Genomic DNA, 20,612 nt, shown 5'->3' on the forward strand with positions numbered 1-20,612 from the left:
ATAATACAAAGAAACAGAGTAGCATTTGCAGTCCAATAACTTGGCAGTTGAACTTTTATTACATCACTTTGAGGGAGTCTGATGTGTAATCAGCAGCAAATTTCCTTACGGCATTATTTTTGCAGAAATGTTTTTGCCATTTGGCCTTGACTAGATGGGTTACAGGAGATATGATGACTGAATGGAGAGAGCCGTTGACGTAATGCGACATGCGTCTTAACCATTATACCACAAACAGATTCCCTCTGTATCCCTCTGGAACTGTATTCATGAATTCTGAGCTGTGGTTGCTACTAAAGCACCTTTTTTACTGCAGGGTCTTAGGAGACTAGGACATATCTGGGTAAAATTCAGTTCATTACATTAAATCAATCTGTTCCATGAAAAAAAAGTGGGGTTTTTTTGACAAATGTTCAAAACCGAAACCACACAAATGAAATCGTGTAACTGAAGAGGAAAATGTACCATCAAATTGATGAACGTTTTTTTGTAAAGCAGAAATACATCTTTAGCTGTCCTCATCATAATGTTCTTTTAGCTTCGCAGTTCTATTGTCAGCTGAGGTGAAATCGTGTATGCATGAACTCTTTTACACAATCCTCAGTCCCATTTTTCAAATGTCAGATGTCAGCCATAAACTGGCTGCAGGCTTAATTGACAGTAGGGACAGAAAGGAGTAGGTTTTTTTATGACACAGGATTGGGTGTTGCTGCCTTTTGCATCATTATCCAAAGGTAGCATTCTCACAGAAGTCCAAATCAGATGTTAAAAAATGATGCACAAACCAACAAATATGAATACAGATGATAAATATATGGCACCAGCAGGCAGCTCCATTCTGCAGCCACCTAATCTAAATGTCAGGGGGTTGAGTGTCGTCTGTTATCAGCTGCTCTCCTGCCATCACAGATGTTTAGTTGAATCAGGCCCCTGACACCTCCAGAAGGCTCAAATGAAATTATTTCGTGTTACTTACAGAATGGCCTGAATTAAATACGTGCCACAGAATAAATAAATACATAATGTGATTCAATAAAATGGAAAATGGATACATTAGCAGTTAAGAAATTAGATACAAAGGATGACAATAACATTTTAAAAGATGAATTAAAGGATCTGGATTACAGCTGCAACTTAGTAGCAAAGTTATAAATAATACAGAGAGAAAAAAGATGTGTATAATTCATTTTACTAAATTATTTATTTTTCAACAGTCACTTCATTCGTTTAAATCTCTTTATTTGAGGTGTTGTGTTATTTGAGATGTTGAATAAAGACATCTGCAGTGTTTGCATGAGTCTAACTGATACAAAACGTATATACTGCACACTGCCTTGGGTCTTTACGGGTTGTCTTAGTGTTACATATTTGTGTTTTGTGAGACTGATTTTCATTTGATCTTGAACTGGATTCAGTAAATTAAAGTAAATAACCATACTATGTCATCTTACGTTAAAGAAGCATCCCTCAAAGGCAAAGTCAAATGTTTGCTCACTGAAGCTTTTTTCTTCTCCTGCATAATCTGTTTGAATATGTAAATCCACGTTATGAATAGATGAACATCTGCAGGCAATTCATTCAGTCGATAATGAGACATTTAACAAAGTCTGTACTCAAGAAGCATGAAATTCAGCCCCAGCTTTAGCCCCTTGAATTAACGACACTGCTGAATTGTCCGTCTTAATTTACCTCTGAGAGTGTAGAAATCAACACTGTGCTCATATTAAGTCCATCTGAATACACATTTTTGTTTTGGAGTACCAGAAAGCCAAATCAGTAACATTTGCCCCCACTTTAGCTTTTGAGTTACTAAAGAGGCATCAGTGATGTTAATGATGATACAGCGTTGGCGGGGGCAACATGGGGCAGATGGTAACATGCATTGGTAAAGAAGTACGCAGATGGTTAACTTAGGTCAAAGTACCCACTTTAACAATTATGCATCGCATTTCCTACTTAAGTAGAAATACATTAGGAGCTTAATGTACTTGAAGTATCAAAGCACTATTACTCATTCTGCATAAAATGTGCCCCTCTGATATTATGTATGATGTTAGTAGAGTACTCTGGTGCATTAATGTATACAAAGTATTTTATTGTCATCGCTTGACATACAGTTATATACAAAAAGAATGAGAGTACAAGGGACATTGAACTGCTTGCCCTCATCATTTGACTAGTTCAAAACAAAATGGCGATTGTTGTCAGTTGTAATGCTGATCATGCGATCAGCATCTGTGTGCCTTGGGCCCTGTTTCTCGTACCTGGCTAAACAAAGTCAAGCAAATGTCCTAATCTCCATCTTAAATTAGCAAGATGATTGACATCAGGCTATCTGGGTTTCTTCACGGCTGATCCGCGCTGAAACGTCTCGTTAATTCTAGCAAGACGTCAGTCATCTGGATAAATGCGCGCGCCCGCTCCTCTTCAGAAGGGATAATAATGGAGCACTGACACCACGATGTTCTAACAGTACAATGGCAAATAAACTCAGAGGAACCTCTTTTTATTTCTCTAATGAGAAGCAGGAGATGATCATGAAGGCATATGAGGAAGTCAATACCGTAGTCATTCACAGCAAACGCATTGCGAATATTCCAAAGTTTTTGCAACATTGTTGCCGTGAACGCAACTTTAACAGCGCCCCCGCTGCGAGACATAAGCGTCGCAAATATATCAAGTTAAATGCGTCAGTGTTGGGAAAATGTATCGGCAAATTTTAAGTGTTTCATCACCCAAATCAATCAGATTATATTTACGAATAAATATATACTTATGAGGATATTGTACTGTATGCGCGTATGAATCATGTACTATCATATACTACATGTATGAGTTTGAATATGTGTATGGGCGGATCAGTATGTATGTATTATTCATAATCAGAAATCCAATCAATTGAAGCAGTGAAAATAAATTGTGTGTGATTCTCTGTATTCTTATCACGATCACCTTAATCATGTTCTACAATAATGATTTGTATGGTGTACTAATAACACTGTCATATAATTATGAGTGCTTTCAACACATCCATAAGTTTCTTAAGAGCTAAATAAACTTAAGAACTGCGCGGCATGCAGCGGCTGATAGTCTATGTCTGAGACGGCCGATCAGCTGCGCCTGTGGTGATCAATGTCCGCGGCTCGAGAAGCTCTCGTAAATAAATGATTTCTTGCCGGCAAAATCTATATCGCCGCGTACAGGAAGTGATGATAAGGTAAAGGATGGATCCTGGCGATCTGAAAGAACTCTCTCCCTATACAACTAATATAACTAACATTGCTCCTTCATCAATGAGGAAGTGAGCTGCCTTTTTTGTCCGTGGGAGTGGCCAGTTTATCCAGTGAATTTCAGTAAGCCTGCCCGGGAGCAGGTTTAAATTTTTTGGCTGTGTTGCTATGGTGATTTATCTAAGCTTGCTTCGAGAAACCGAGAAAGCCAGACCTACGTCATCTTATCCTGACAGTTAGCCCGCTAGCTCAGTAAGCCAGGTACGAGAAATAGGGCCCTGGTGTGTTGCAAATTTCTCTCTAGCAGGGTAGTACGCAAAAGACGCCTCTCCATGCTTCATACTACGCCACTGCAAGTATGGTCCTCGGGGAGTCCGTGACTTGCTGCAAGTCAGGCTTTTAGAGAAGTCAGCCGGCTGCAATGGCAACGGTAAACATAAAAATGGCTGCCGCTGTGAACATCCTGCAATGCTGATGTAAATGTAAATGTTCACACTACGATCATTCTATTTCTATGGTAGCTTAGTTTCTGAGCCAGGGGTTAGGCCCCTCTAAAGAGTCACAAGATAAATCTGAGGACCAGTGAGATGGTAAACTCAAGTTCAGGTACACAAATCTGAAATGATTCTCTTTTTTGTATTTGACCTCTTTGGGCCTCAAACAGTTGTGCAAGTGAAATCATGTGAAAAGTTTAGAGGAGAAACACAATGTTTTAATCTTAACAAGTATTGTATAATATAAAAAATATTATATAAGATTATATGCATGATCTTCTATGTACAATCTATACTGGAATATAACCAGTAACGATAGTCATCCGATGGAGGTACACTGATCGTAGTTCAGGACAACCGGACCCAGACTGGGGTCATGTGAAGCCTGATAAGGGACAATGTCAATGGGAGACTGCCGGTCCCCCTGGGCAACAGGGTAGTTGTTGTGCCACACAGAAGGACCTTATCATTAAAAAAGGACCATAAGAAAACAAATAATTGTCTACAGCCTTAAAACACTTCAGCTTGCTCATGTGGTGAAGATCAAGTCTACTTTACAAACAAAAAACAGATTTACTGGCTCACAAAGATAACAATGTTAACCTAATTGTAAATAGAGTAACATTTTGGTTTCTAAGTCAACACAACTAACTTAAATCTTCTCTAAACCACAACTGTTTAAGGTCTGTTTCTAAAGCAACAACTTTAGACCCCCATGAATAAAAAAATAACTCGGTGATCAATTGACTCGAGACTCTCTCTTCCACACCAAACAACGTGCCACAGTAAGTGGAGCAACATCAGATTCATTTAATGGAGTGAAAAGTGCAAAATGTGCAGCTGAAATAGTTTAGCAGCTGTTTTTCAGAACAGGAAAAAAATCAAAACCCTACAGACGCTATTCAAATCCACAACAAATGGCGACACAATGATCCTCTATGGCCCATTTACTGATTAGTTTCTCCACCTGCTACAGATAATCAATTGTATGCTTTATGTGTGTGTGTGTGTGTGTGTGTGTGTGTCTGTGTGTGTTTGTGTGTGTGTGTGCGTGTGTGCGTGTGTGTGTGTGTGTGTTGTTTGTGTGTGTTTACTTGAACCCAGGACCCGGGCATAGATATTGGTGATATCTCTGAGAGGAAGGCTCTGAGGAAGAGGCTGCAGTGTAAAACTTTCCGATGGTACCTGGTCAACATCTACCCTGAGATGAGGATGTACAGTGACACCATCGCATATGGAGTAGTAAGCCGCCTGCCTCTTCATCCCAAATGCAATCCATCGTCTGCAAAAGTAAAAACAAGTCTAAACCGTGCCTGAGCAAATAGTTTTAATCCCTTGTGTTGGGATCCGGATGGCTGCTGTCAGGAGCACGAACAGTTCACACAAAGAGGAGGTTTGCTGCAGTAACTTTCACTCTTTCCTTCTCCATTCAGAAGTTACAGAGGAATCATTTTATGTTAGATTAATGCAATGAAAACAGAGAGATATGGATTAATTTAAATTTAGATGTAGTATTCACCACTTGAGGGCTTTGCAGCTGAATTGTATTGGTGAGAAATGCCAGAAAAAGTGACAACCAATGGGGTTGGCAGTGTTTCTATTTGCCCATTCCTAGTTGTTCTCAAACAGCTTTATTTCCACTGTCCTCCCACCTCACATCACATGTGGTGAACCCTAATACACAGTGGCACACAGAGTATTATGGCACCACTTTCTATGTTGTATGGATGATTTTTTTTTATTACAAACTGACAAATGGTGCATGGGGACAGCGAGGAAATAGGCCGGCCTCATTACATTCATTTCTTCAAGTAAGTTGACCTCATTATTCTATATTTGCAATGTGCATTTGATGGGTTAGTCAGTCGTGGTGGTTTGAGGAGTTGTTACATGCCAAGCCTCTTGCATGAATACATTCATTTATTATTTTGCAAACACTGTGACATTTCCGAAGAATGTTTTGAGGTCTAATTTATTCATAACTCTCTCTTCCTCATCCTGATCTAAACAATGTGGGTGAAGGGAGCTGCAGGTGGCCAACTTTTCTCTACAGCGCTGTATGGCTCCATATTCACTGAGCTATGCCCACATGGAGCAGTACAATCAAATCTGAAGGACATTACGTCTCATTCAGACACACATTACATTACAGAAGCTAAAGACGCTCTAAATGAGATTCTACTTTAAGCTGATGTCATCCCCACAGGTGTCACTGTTGCATATTTACTATATTTACACTGGTAGATCTGAGCTGCCTGTGGATTTACTGATTATCAGATAGAAGTAGACATCTCCTGAGCCAATGGGGAGCTGAATCTTCCCCTAGCTGTGTTCTTCTGATCTCACATCTTTACCTAATTCACTCTCCACGCAAAACCACTATCCATGGAGCTCCCTGCAGAGCAGTTTGCATCTCACAATCAGGCAGACCTTTGTCATGATGCGCATGAATAACCCTTTGGGCCTCAAAGTCTGAGTCATGTTCATCAAGCGTAATGCTTCTGATTTACATTTTCATAAAGCTAAAATGAATTTAAGAGGATTCAGTGTATGATTCATGTTTTATATGTTTCAACCAGGTCAAGCTTCTTCTGTATTTTCTCTAAATAGCCTTTAATATTCATATTCTCTTTATGTGAGTCTCAGGGAATGTACCAGGCTGATGCTGTTTCGATGATAATTTTTTTTTTTGCTTTGTTGCTCTAAAACACCTGTCCTAATTCATTCAACCATGTGGATACATTTTCATATCAACAGTGAGCACTGCAGCAGGCAGTGCTTAATGTTTGGATAATAGTTTCCCCCGTAGAGGAAATAATATACTGCAGAGTTGAAGAGAGCAGGTGCTAGATGCTGCTTCCTCACTCACTGTGTTTTGGCAGTATGATCTTATCTGTGAACTGGACACCACACAGGAAGTATCTGTTACCATTATTCATAGTCTAGTACACAATGTTTTATTCACCTCACAAAACATTTCAAGTGTTTATCCAGATATTATCATATAAAATACTGCATTAATTTGTGACAAAATTACAAGACAAACATGTAGATTGTTTGTGTAGATACAAAAAACATAATATATTGACATCTTTTCAAGATTTTCTTAAGAATGGATTGTAATCCATCAATGGGTAAAAAGGTTGAACATACATTTTTATATTCAAAGCAACACATTCTGTATTCTCAGTAACCTTTCAAAACACAGTATTCAGTATATACCCAAATATGTTCCTTCTTTTAGAATTCATGGATAACTTACTAATTATAAGTCTTAAAGTCCCTGAAAATTGGGTGCAAATCTTTCTTAAAACATTATATATTCATGAATAAATAAGAATAAAAACATCTTACAGTATTAAAAATCTTACAGTATTATTTAGTAAGAGTTCAAAAATCAAAAATGTCACCACTTTAGATGAAAACAGTGTGTTCATGTAGGACCTCATCATTTATAGTAAGAAGCTGATAGAGAAAAAAGGTTTTCAGGGCCATAACACATCCAAAATGTCTCATTTCTTCTCAAGGAATCCGGTTTGGAGAGCAATCCAAAAGAAACAGAGTCCTTTGAAAGCGGTCCTCCTTATATTTGAATAAAGTCTGCAGGAGAAAAATCATGCAATATGTTTGAATTGTGATGGACTTAATTGGAAGCTCTCACTGGTGCATTCTCAAAGTTAGAAACCATTAGAGACCTGGTTATAAATGTCTGGGTTAGTTTGTGCTTGCAAACAAGGTTACATCATTGAGTTTACCCCAAGACAATTCATTGATTTTTGTTTCTTTGTTATTTATCTGTACTTGTGACTGAATGGGAATTTCTTTGTCTGCCAGCTGAAAAACTCTTTGAAGAATGATCTGTGTCTGGACCAGGGGCCCGACAATGACAATGTCCCCATCCTGTATCTCTGTCACGGGCTGACACCTCAGGTTAGAGCCCTCTATCTTCACACCACTGTTTTATGCAGCATATAAAGATTTAATATACCACCTCTATATTTTAGTTCCATCTCGAGATTTTCTTACTCAATAAAACCTGTTTCATTTCGAAGAAAAATAACTTTTCTTTGCTTTCAGATTGGATCGAACTCAGTAGCTTTACCTCATAAAACAGAATCAGGTTTTCTATTTTGCCCTTTACAGAAACACTATGTTTTTAAATACATATTAAACTCCATTTTTCATACACCTCCATTTAGGGCTGACATGTCCTAACCGAGTCAAGCTCCGAGTAAAATGCCACGTTATCGACAATACACAATGTAAAATCCTTGTTTTCTTCTTTTTTTTAATCAAGTTAAATTGTACCTGAACATTTGTCATGCAGTCTCATAGACTTCATGATCATTTCAACCGCTTGCTTCTGTTTTTCATCAATCCATGTCTAGAAAAGCTTTTCTCTGGACTACTCTTTCAGGACATAATCCAGCCCAAATAATAGGCAGCAAGTGTCTACAAATGTTAGCACAGTTTGATTATCATTTACTTTCTCCAGTGTCTTCCAGCTCCAATCGATTCCTCCATCCCATTATGTCTGAGAAGATTGTGTTCAGAGATTGTTTAACCTTGCCGTAACACTTGTAAACTTGTCTTATAGAGTGAGGCTTGATCTTACATCATCCCTCTTAATTCAAATGAACCTATCAGAATTTTCACACTCATTATGTCTGGTATTCATATTTTGAACACAGTGCTAATTAATACTGATTAAGGAGGAATCTGTAGAATCTTGTGGAATCTCACTAACACTTTGTCCTTTAAAAACTCAGCTTCTATAGTCCTTTCGGAGACCTAGATAACTTTAAAAATGGCTAATTATATATCTGTTGTATGCTATAAATCTCTCATAAATCCAGGTATTTCAAACAATGGATTGGAGGAGCACCAGCGTTTCTAATGAGATTAGGGATCTCCTCTGCAAGACACATCTAGTCTGCTCTATTTTTATGTTTCAGTGTTACATCATGGAGAGGAATTAGACCCTGGATTGCCTCTAAAATGACACATATTCTTAGCAAATGTTTGCTGTAGTCAGTCATAATGTCACTGAGTTGCGTTTGGGAGAGTTGGACCATTGTATCTGAGGTGTTGCTGTAAATGCAATACATCAACGTGCTGAATGAAAATTGCACAGCGACACATGAAAGGAAAGCGTATTCCAAAGCTTACAATCCAACACGTGATTGACTTTACAAGTGTATGGTGTCAGCAAACATACAGTACAGCACTTCAGCTCAGGCAGTAGTACAATATACCGACTTAAGCACAGCAAAAATGGATAGCACAGCCACTCACGGCCTGGCAGTCTGCGCTGCTCCCAAAATGAGCAGCACAAATAAAAAATTCACACTCGTCAGACTATTTAACGTCTGGTGGGAGGGTGGCAGGAGTCTGTTTGGGCGATATGAGATAAGACTTAGAGAAGGATAAGAGTGAAAGTCAGACAAGCAGCAGAATACGCAAACATGACCCTGATTTCTTTCTGTTTTAATAAAAGGACATATTTTGGGGTGCTTTGACAGCTAATCAAGATGCTAGGTCAGAGACGAGCGTATAGCGTATAGACTTCTACTGACAAAGTCCCTGTTTAATCGTCTGCTCCGATGTGAATCTAACTCCTTCATACTCTTGTTACGCCTCTTTATCGTTTTAATTCTGCATACCAATTGTTGTGACCTTCCTTTAATACAATTTTATTCATTTGTTCTTTTAAGATGCTAGTAACAGATTAACTATGTGTATGTAAAATAGTGATAATAGCTGTTAAGATGTTGTGTTTACTCAGTAGAAGTATCTCAAAACACTAGAACAAATTCAGTTTACTTCCTATCTCTGTAAAATACACAAATTAGCAATTTCATGTGATCAAAATGAAATCATCTCATGCAGTCCATCCTTGTTTTTTCACGACCTCTAGTTTGTCACTGTGTGCACTACAACAAACTAAAGCCCGCGTTACGCCAACAGACTCGTCGCACCGCTCTTTCTGTCTGTAAATATAATCCACAGATTCCCTCTCTCTTCCCCCTCTCATGCTCAAACTGCAAAGCCTTTTTGAATACAGAAAAGTATTCTCCTGCCAAATTCCTGAAAATGATTTTCAGTTTTTGTCAGCTAAATATGAGCAAGAGAGAGGCACAATTATTCAGGTTTTCTCACCATTACTGAATTAACAATGAGCTTCTTTTGTGGGCTTTGCTTCGTTTTTTTTTTTTCTTGTCCTCCATTCATTCAGGATAACTGTACAAATATGCATATTCAGTCTATGTAAATGTCTCTTTCATTCCCAAAGACAACCCGAGAGCAATCCTCATTTGCTGCATAGTTTATTACCTGTATGGTCATATACAGCTCTGCAGGGACCATTATCGAAATGTCAACCACGGCAGTCTGTGCCTACAGTACAGCACTTAGACTGTGTTTGAAGCAGGATGTGGTGTTTCTTGCAGAATGTGTACTACACCAGTGCTCAGCAGCTCCACATCGGGCTCCTCAGTCCAACAGTTGATGACGACGACAACAAGTGCCTGGTGGACGTGAACAGCAGGCCGCGCCTCATCGAGTGCAGCTATGCCGCCGCCAAACGCATGAAGCTCCACTGGCTCTTCACTCAGGTGACACCCCTGAACACAGCCTTCACACATGGTCAGAACACACAAGGTTAACATGCAGTTTTCTGTTTATATCCAACAGTTAAGGTAATTTGTTGGACGTGACAGGAAAAAACAACTGTGGAGGTAGCTTTTAATCATGCAAGTGTTTTAATTTACTCTTTGACCCCTCAGTTCTGTAACTCATTTACACCTGAAGAGTCATTGGGACTTTATAATTGTCTTCCTTCATTAGCTGTGCTTGCAAAATGTGTTTTAGCAGATAAGAAGCCACCTCACAAAATGCCCCATGACAGTGAATGAATTGGATTTACTGCATGCTTTGATTTGGGCTCTAAAGACCTCTTATTGTTGTCCGCCATGCTTTCAGTGCAGTTTTAATTATACATTTTACTCCTTTTTCAGTAAAATATGCATAAAATCCAAAATGTGCTTCATATTAGATGCTTGTTATAACCGGTAAAGTATTTGTGTTTGACTATGTCGCTGCTGGACTGCCACTACAAGTGCATCCGTTTGATTTTACAGCACGATGGTGTGAAAATGTGAAAAGGTTTCATTTGCTTGAGCTCATACATCACATATCCTCACACTGAACTTTAAGTGGTTATTTTAGTTAACTTTGCATAATTTAGTACGCAGGATGGGGACATATCAGCAAAGTTGGAGAGTATCAAGTCTCTGACAAATGCCATCAATTATTGACAGTTTTGACTGCACATGTGCAAAGTAGCTCGGACATCAGGGGGGAGCTTGGAGTCGAGTCGCTGCTCCTTCGTGTCGAAAGGAGTCAGCTGAGGTGGTTCGGGCATCTAGTCAGGATGCCTCCTGGACGCCTGCCATTAGAGGTTTCCCAGGCACGCCCAACTGGTAGGAGACCCCGGGGAAGACCGAGGACACGCTGGAGGGATTATATCTCCCGGCTGGCCTTGGAACGCCTCGGGATCCCCCAGAATGAGCTGGAAAGTGTTGCGGGTGAGAGGGAAGCCTGGGTCGGCCTGCTGAACCTGCTGCCACCGCGACCCGACCCCGGATAAGCGGCTGATAATGGATGGATGGATGGGCAAAGTGTAGAGCTCAAGCAGAAATTGATTTCCTGATGCAGCCATAGCAACTTTTGGGAATTGGGCCACTGTACAAATAAGAGAAAACATTTGTTTTATTTTATCTTGATTGAAATGTTGCATAAAGCCGAATTAAGTGAAGATATTCTTAATATTTTAAATTGTTAGAAGGAAAATTTGGTAAATTACTTCACTTCCTCCATTCACTGTGAACACCTCATTATCCAAGAAGTGATCTGATAAGCCTTGATAAGGGAAATAAATCAAATATGTGCTTGCATGTAAAGATTTGTCATATTTGTAGGTGCTGATTCGTAAAGCAGGCACATGTTCAGTGTTCATTGTATGGTTTTTCCGGCCTGTGTGTTCTGAGGGTATGTGTGGGCGTCACATTTCTATTTTTCTGTAACAAATACAGATTGTTCTGTACATAGCATATAATTAAATTCCTAGCAAACCATAGAACCTCCCTACATGCTGTATGCTCACATAAGGGAACTTGGCTAAGTGAAACCCAGCAGCTTCTTCTATCCATTACCGTTCTATATTTGTAGGGGATCTGGGTTTTAGTTTGGCCTCAGTCCAGGCCTCTGAATCACCACCCACATCTTTGATTTGTTCAAACATTCTGTCTGTTGTTATGTTAATGGCCCGCTGTTTCAGCAGGTTTGAGAAACAAACAATTGGTCAATCAGAGCTTTGTAGCTTTGTAGGCAGGATTAAGAATGGAGATGTCATCTCTCTGTGAAAGAGCCAAAAATTGCTACATCCATGGATTGAAATAAACTGCTCTTAGCAACTTCTACCAATGCTTCATTGTCTAAAAGATGAAGTATGTATGTGACTTGTCCTAGCCGACTAAGAAATCAGCTCACTCAAATGTTGAACCGAATTCAAGTTAGATGAAGAAAGAAGAAAAGTGCTCACCTCATATAGGACTTAACTGAGGTACAGAAGCTATAGACTATCAAACTATCAAACAGCCTAAAACTCTCCTCTAAATAGACCTAGCCTGTACAGTCATTCTGTATTTACTTAACTAACGACTAGTAACTACCTGAAACACAAATTGCAGTATTAAAACACGTTTATAAAGCACATGTTAACATAGTCCCTAACCATTAATGCATATCTAAATCATTATATGTATAAATAACCCATGAATAAATTACATTTACATAATTTTTTTTATAATTTACTAACAGTTTATAAATGATCCTATTAATCATATATAAGTCCTTAATACTTAATTTACAAATGGGGAATCCATGATTTATAAAGTATGAAAACCCAATCATGAAACGCATAATAGTCAAGCGTATTAATCAAGAATAAAACATGTATAATGTTTTATGAATTGCATACTAATTAGTTACTAATGAGGGTTCATGTTGGAACAATGTTTTATAAATGATGAATTCAGTGTTTACTCGTGCTTAAAGCTAAATAGTATGTAGTTATTATAAAGTGCTATCCAAATAGTTATTAAAGACTACAGTAATAAATAAATCTGCAAGCAGATATGCTGAGGTATACCAAGCACTCCTAACCAAGGAAGCACCAACTAAGAGTTGAGGCCATTTCTGAATAGGGTTTAAACAGGTGATTTAAGGTGTTTCTTTGGCAGCCTTGGCAGACTCAGGCAGTCCCTCAGAGTGGGAGACTGAAGCAAATCTGGCTTTTGTAGCTGATACCATTAAGTAAAAAAATGCCTTGATTGTCCCATTCACTGCTTTTATGGGCTGGCTCAGGACACCACTACACATTGGTCCATAAATGCCCACTTTCAGCAGTTATTACCATCTGTTATCTATAAAATAAAATGTCTCTTGGACCTCACAGACAGGCCAAACTCAGGCCAAAGAGTAATTTGGTTCTGTCTGCACAACCTGTCCAATCTTAAGGTCTTTTTCCTCCCACATCCCTCAGCATTGCTCTCATAGTATTGGAAAGAGCGCTCTCCTCGCAGCTCTCACTGTGTTGACTGTTGAAAGTCTCCTCTTCTGTCACTTCCCCTTGGAGTGCCCTGACACCGTAATGAGAAAAATTCTGCCTCATTCATCGCGACATGCTGAAATATTTTTGCAGAGCTAATGTGCTCGCTCTGTTCAGACTCTGGCAACAGCTGATGCATTAAAGTTTGTAAAAGATTCCCACAATATCGTAACAGCTTTGAGGTGTTCATGTCCTTCATGCCTTCTCTGCAATACCAGATGATTTAGCCTGTTTTGTCTGGTTTTCCTTTTTTCTTTGGTGTAGTCTCTCAAAAGCTTGACCCTTGCTAGGAAGAATGCTAATGACTACACTGGCAATTGCAATGTTGTTTTTGCCTTGAAACCTTGTTGATGCTATCTGGTGGGCCCAATGAGGATGGTAGTGTGATTCAGCCAAAACGCCAAAAGCTTCAGCAGCACACAGCCATATCCATTCACAGCAGTGTGGGTTTAAAAGAGGAAAGTTATATTGTGCAAAAAATTGTTCTCTGGAGGCCTGCACAGTTTTCACCAGCCTGGTTTTATCTTTTCAGGGAGGATCCATTCAGAACAGGAAATCAAAGAGATGCCTAGAGCTTGTAGTGAGCAGCGACAATGAGTTTGGCTACCAACTGGCACTGCAGACATGCACGGGACAGAAATGGTTCATCACAAACGTGCTGTTTAGCAGCTCCTCCACACTGGACTGATTACATGAAGTGCTTCTTAAGTGTTCACATGTTTCTGAAAGGATAAGAAGCAGGAGTGGTGCATTGGTGAACACAATCCTTTTCAGCACTACGATGTCCTCTGATGAGCCGAGTCGACATCCCATCTTAAATGTTAAACATTTTATTTTGCCTACAGGATCAGCCATAGGCGGATATTTTGCAGATTTGACAAGGTAGTATATTAGGTATATTTTGTGGTAAATACAGTACAGTCCGATTTTCGTTGACTTAAAAGATGTAATGGGTCCAATATGTTTTTGTACTTTGTTCATAATTGCTACTGTGTAGCAAGTTTTCTGAACCTGAACCTGTCCCTGCTGTAATTATTTTTGATTTAGTGTCTCAGGTTTGTAGGTTTAATACGCGATTCAGCTGTTACTTTACAGTTGTGGGAAAATGTTGGAATAAATCTGAAAATAGATTATTTTCTACATGTAAATATTTTGATCATTTGTTATATATAACAGTAAAATATCTGATGTAAACTACTGAGTGCACATGTTTTTTCCTGTTCAAATCGTATAAACAAGTTTTGTCCTACCATTACAATTAAAAGTATTTGAATTTGCTATAAATCACAAATAGATTTTTGACTGTCAATCATTTTGAATGTGTAAGGTGGCCCTGGGAGTTCAATGCACTGCAACTTAAGAAAACATGTGCAAATACACAAAACTCAAGCAAATGTAGAAAACCTCTCCACCAGTCTATAGCGTAACAGAATGCATTGAAAAGTCAGACAACACAACCAAATATAGAAATGCTGCAAGTTGCAGAGAACTGACTTATAAAACAAGTTTCCAGGTGACAATCAAAACTGATGAACCTTTGCACGCTAGTCTTTGCTATGGTTCGTGGATGATGGAGTACTCATGATTTTCACCGCATCTCCCACAGGAGGCTTATAGCCTGAGCAGCATGTTATTGCATGTTGCATGTAGACATGCAATAATGTGAAAGGTATTTTACTGTGCGCTGTATACACAATAGATCACTTCAGAATGTTAAAATGGAAATACACTTAAATTGATAGATCCTTGTGAACACACAACACGATTGACATGTGTTCAACTTAAGTGTATTTCTTCATTGGTAGTATTTTTTCCCATACAGGTCTTGCAACAAAACGTCCGGATAGCTTGTCAAGCTGATAACTATGCATGCACACTAAGCATGCACACACACACACACACACACACACACACACACACACACACACACACACACACACACACACACACACATATATACAGAGACACACACACACAGCATTTAGAAAATACAGAGTCATGGAAGTGTCAGTTTGTAATAACAAATGCAAGGGCAGATGCAGAGAAACGGGGCTGCTTTCTGCTCTGACTGTTGTGTGCACCTGGGGAGGAGACGAGTGGCACAGCCTGTTTTCAACGTGTCAGTCCTCATTACCATCCACACTCAAGCAGAGCTCGGCAAACCATGGCATTAAATATACATGGGAACCCACTTTCATCAAAAAGACCTCCCTCACGAACACGTCTTAATATATGCAATAAGAGCGCCTCTGCATGCTCAAACTTTTGAATGAAAGCAATTCAACAAAACAGTATTCCCATGCACATTACTTACATCTGCTTTTAGTTGACCTCCCGTACTGATTGCCCTGTGGAGCTCGTTCCAAACATTACTTTCAGCTTTAAAATGGCTGTAGATAGGGAATCTGTGTGAATATTTGCTTAATATTCTATGATCATAAATACATGTATCACCCTTGTTGATTTAGCACATCATCTTGTGCCACAAAATATAGTTTTTTCATCTTTCTTTTTTAGGTTGGCACAAAGTACACTGCCAAGATTATATTCCCTGAAAATGTGCAGTAAAAGATACATGCAACTGTATCCCACAGTGATGGAGCTGTCTGTGTCTGAGCATGAGTCACACGCAACATCTCTAAGAAGAGCTAGCCTGATTTTGGTGAGGCCAGGGGTGATAATATGTCTGTCTTCCCTTTGAGATCTGGCATCTGCAAAATTGCAGTCATTTACCTTGATATGAGAATTAAAGACAGACATTTAACGGGTACCTCTTCTGCCTTTCTGGAGCAACTGTTACGAACAGTTTGATCATCAGAGTAATTTGTTACAAGAGACTGGTTGTATTGTGAAGAGTGCTTCTTAAACTTACAGAAATATCACATTTTGCCTATTTTGACCAAAAGGGATAAATAAAAGAAACTGTATTTTAACGGGATGAGGTGATTTATTTTCTGTCTCCAACTCTCACTGTAGGTTAAACGTTCCTGTATCTTTAGAGGAAACTAGTTAGGGAATTTGTTTTTCAAAATAGAGAGCTCATCTTTCATTACGAGTTTTATACAACTTTAAATAAAATTCAAACGTTTTGAAAATATTCAACACAGCTGATTCCTAATTTGAGCCACCAATTTCCCAGTTCCCACTTGTCCAACTCATTCATAGTCCTTCAACTGCTTCTTCTTACAGATTAAAGCAATGCAATGTTTAGTGTCTGCTTTTCAACAAACCTAGAAATATTCCACATCTTTCATACATTGTTGGTATATTTAACTTTTAAAGCCAGCAATGCAGTGCAACGCCAGCTTTTCAAAATTCAGTATTCACACATGCAATGTGTCTAGAAATTGCATGTTCCTGTTCTTTTAGTTTTGCTACACTAAGTGCAAAGAGATCCTTTGGGACTTAATATTTGGGTATAAACTCTAGTTGTCTGTAGCTCAGGTGAAGCTTTAGATTACTGCATGCAAATACTTACTGGGCAACTACCATGAAACATATGTAAATACATGAGACCAAGACAAGCGATAGAGATTAGGGAATTAGGAGGTGACTTATTTTTTACCTGCAATGCAGATATTTAATAATTAAAATTGTTAAGATGATTGGAAATGGGTAAAACAGAGCAGTGCTCAATGTTGCAATGGATTTAGGTATGCGGTGCTTTCATTTTAAATGTTAAATGTAGTTTTGGGATCCAATGCAAGATCCTTAATTTAACTTAATCCCCCTTCTGGAACGCTCTCCCCCTATCTTCATTGAAGCAAGCCCTCAAAACCCACCTCTTCCAACTCGCCTATACCTGCTAAACCCCTGCACCTATCCTCCACTATGACCCACACAGCTTCTCCAGTTTTCTTTTTTTTTGTCTTTGTGTACTTAGAAAAACGCTGTAAAAGTTTGAATTATTATTATTATTGTAATTGACTGCCACACAAAGTAAGGATCCTTTTCAGGACACAGCCCTTGTTAAAGAACATATATGCTCAGCATTTGTCCTCGGTCATTTTAAAAGTATTTACAACAGTTGTATTTCCAATGCTAAAATCTAAAGTCGTTGTCTTGGCTCACTAGCAAGCTAATTTTGATACTGTTGGGCAGAGAAGGGCTGTGTCCCCCGTTTCCAGTCTTTATCTTATCATTTGCGGTAAATTCAAATTTAGCTTGCAGATATGAGAGTGGTATAGCTCTTTTCATCTAAATCTATAAACAATGAAGCAAATAAGCGTATTTACAAATATATTGAACCATTCCTTGATCTAAAATCTACCTCTCTCTCTCTCTCTCTCTCTCTCACTCATCATTTTGTCTCTTGTGAGAGGAGGCTCTGCGAGGCAACCTATCATGTCTTGTCATTATTTTCTGTGATCGACAGGGAGACATAAAACATTGAGGAATATATTCCTGGCAGAAGTCTTGGTGTGATCAGGGGAATCAGATGAGTTTTTAATACCTCATGGCAAAATGAAGCAGCTTGTCAGAAGTGAGAAGAACACCCCTCAGGATCCAGAGAGGAGGTTTACTCTGTTCTCACTCCTGCAGGTGAGCCACAGGTGCATAGCTTAAGGGAAGCTATCGGTCACTGCAGGGCCTCTCGGGACAACACACAGGAGCATAAACTGTGAATAGTCCAAGCAGCTATACTTCTTAGTTGAAAATAAACATAAACCCTGACAAATATAAAATTAATCTTTATTTACAATAAACAGTGTTCGAGGGAGGGTGCTTTAAGCGGGGAAAAATGATTTACCAGAACAATGCATGTGGGCGAGAATTGTGTGTTGCAGCCAAAATGCTTCAGGTAGATAAATGTCATTGTTAATTGTTTTTTGTGAGAGTGAATCTGACTTGTAACTACGTTGCCATGACTACAAGTCCTAAACTGCATGACAAATCTATTTGTTTTGTGCATATCTGTCCGTCATGTATGTGAAGTATGGTATGTGATGTGTGTGATGTATGTGAAGTATGGTATGTGATGTGTGTGATGTATGTGAAGTATGGTATGTGATGTGTGTGATGTATGTGAAGTATGGTATGTGATGTGTGTGATGTGTGTGATGTATGTGAAGTATGGTATGTGATGTATGTGATGTGTGTGATGTATGTGATGTATTATGTAATGTGATGTATTATGTGATGGTGGATAAGAGATACAGTGGAAATTAATCTCATGGGAAGGCCTGAAGTAATAATCAAAAGACTGAAAATAAAGGGTAAATCATCTCTAATCACACAGGTAAATGTTTCAGTAGATGAGATTACACTGAAATAATGCAGTCTTATTGTGTGCCCATACTGTCTTAAAGTTGCCTAATTAAGCAATAAGATGAATAATTAATAAATTAGGTACTATTTCAATTTTTAAACTGCATTTATTACCATACAATTTGGGGGCAGAACAAGTTGTATCTAAATCATAGATACCTTTGCACTTTATGAAGTTGATATGGCATTCTTTTTTATATAGCAATATTAGCATTCACTTGAGTTGTGTTTCGGTCTCCACCATCTCCTGCGAGAAATATCTGGGTCATGTGAAGCCTTTGCCACTGTCCTGGAGGCTGCTCTGTCAACCTAGCAGGCAGTTGGCTGATATTTAAGGGTCGTTAGCTTGATTAAGCTCACCTGGACCTTCCAGGCTACAAAAAGCTCCTCACTGTCTCCTCAGCAGACATTCTCCCAGCATTGTTGCTCTTGGGTTTTGCCTTCAACAGTTCCACAGCACACTTGGCATGTATCCGTACATGGCTTTCATTACTGTTTGTTTTGTGTTAACTGACATTTATTAAACTGTGCTGGTTTTAAGTATATAACCTTGCGTGGACTCCCTCCCTGTCAAGCATATTATTTGCCGCTGAATGCTCCGCAGCAAGTTGCCAACTTTGTCTGTTTGTTGCAGTGCCGGGCAGGTTGTAAATAGTGACTTTATGGAGTTTTTTTGCTGAAAATAGCTGCCTGCTGTCTGCAACCGTAAACAAACAATGAGCTGAAAGAAGCTGAAATGCAGCGTAGAACTGATGGGAACTGCAGAGTCAGGTGATGCATGTGGTTTCCGCACTACAAGTGACACATTTCACACTACACATACTCATTTGATCGATTGTTCATATATACATATTGATTAGTGCAGCTTTAAAACCTTTACTTGGATGAATCTGTAATGCTATTTTTCCTTTTCCCAGTTGAATACTGCAGGTCATCAATAGTTACTTTGTTTTCAGCAGTTAAAACAATGAGCCTGAATATTACATAGTTCAGCGAAATTTCATTCAAAAACACACATTTTATAAGCCATACATCATTAGCTGAGCAGCTGGGATATCAATATACTTGTGCTAATTTATATTCAATAACTGTTAACAAGTAAGAGGATGTACATAGACAATGATGTACTGCGGTCATAGGGACATGTTCTCCATTTCAATTGAACTGGCTTTTGACAGTGATGGACGAGGCTCCAAGACGAAGCCTATAAATCAGATTAAACAGTGAAATGGGTATTGACTGTTTTATTTGCTCTATTTGCTTTTTATTAGCTTTTAGTAACTTCTCACTGAAGCTAAATCTGGAGAAAATCTTTGTTACTATTATTCCTCTTAGCCCCCCAGCCATTTTTCTCAAACATTCCGAATGGTTTGCATACCCATACTAAATACAGAATATCTCCTCAACCACAAGGGCTATTTGAATAATTTCAAAAGGTATAATATACAGAAGACATTTGTGAGACCAGTTAAGAGGTTCATATAGCAGTATATGTGTCACTGGTTTATTGGTTGATGATAGAACACAGGAAAGAAAAAAAACGTCCTCTTTTTAATTATGCATATCATCGCTTTTTTTCTACTATAAAATATCATTATGTGTTAACAGTATCTCTGCCAAGTTTGTCTTTGATTAAGTGAAGTTAAATATTTTTAGTATTTAATTTAGTGCAGATTTCGTGAACCGTAGGTTTAGGTCAGCTGAAAGCAAAAATGCCCTAACTTTCTTCCTGGACCTTGGACAGAGGGGCTCTGCTCAAGCAGATGCACCATCACATACCAAGCAAGTATCGTTTCTTCCATAAGTAAGTCATATTTCAGTTTTTTGGCTGGAAAAAGATGCAATGTGGTTGGTATCTTGCTGAGGCTTTGTCTGACAGTGGTTTTGACGCAATTGGCGGATTCCGTAGGTCGTAAGCTTTCCAGAAAGGTGCACCAATCATGTGTAGCA

The 20,612-nt window shown here is 38.8% G+C and overlaps 1 protein-coding gene across 2 annotated transcripts in view; it reads left to right on the forward strand.

Moving 5' to 3' along the window:
- The window catches only part of galnt18b (UDP-N-acetyl-alpha-D-galactosamine:polypeptide N-acetylgalactosaminyltransferase 18b), a gene marked incomplete at its 5' end in the record, with an annotated part of 68,081 nt that extends 53,866 nt beyond the window's left edge, over nt 1–14,215 (forward strand). For both annotated transcript variants that reach the window (XM_079216465.1, XM_079216464.1), the window contains 4 exons: nt 4,829–4,966; nt 7,559–7,654; nt 10,174–10,338; nt 13,927–14,215. In XM_079216465.1, the coding sequence (XP_079072591.1) occupies nt 4,829–4,966; nt 7,559–7,654; nt 10,174–10,338; nt 13,927–14,082 (555 nt within the window). In that variant the 3' untranslated portion in view covers nt 14,083–14,215. The remainder of the gene's footprint in view (nt 1–4,828; nt 4,967–7,558; nt 7,655–10,173; nt 10,339–13,926) is intronic.
- Between the last annotated feature and the right edge of the window lie 6,397 nt (nt 14,216–20,612).

This window comes from Taurulus bubalis (genome assembly GCF_910589615.1).
Source record: "Taurulus bubalis genome assembly, chromosome: 4".
Lineage (NCBI taxonomy): Eukaryota > Metazoa > Chordata > Actinopteri > Perciformes > Cottidae > Taurulus > Taurulus bubalis.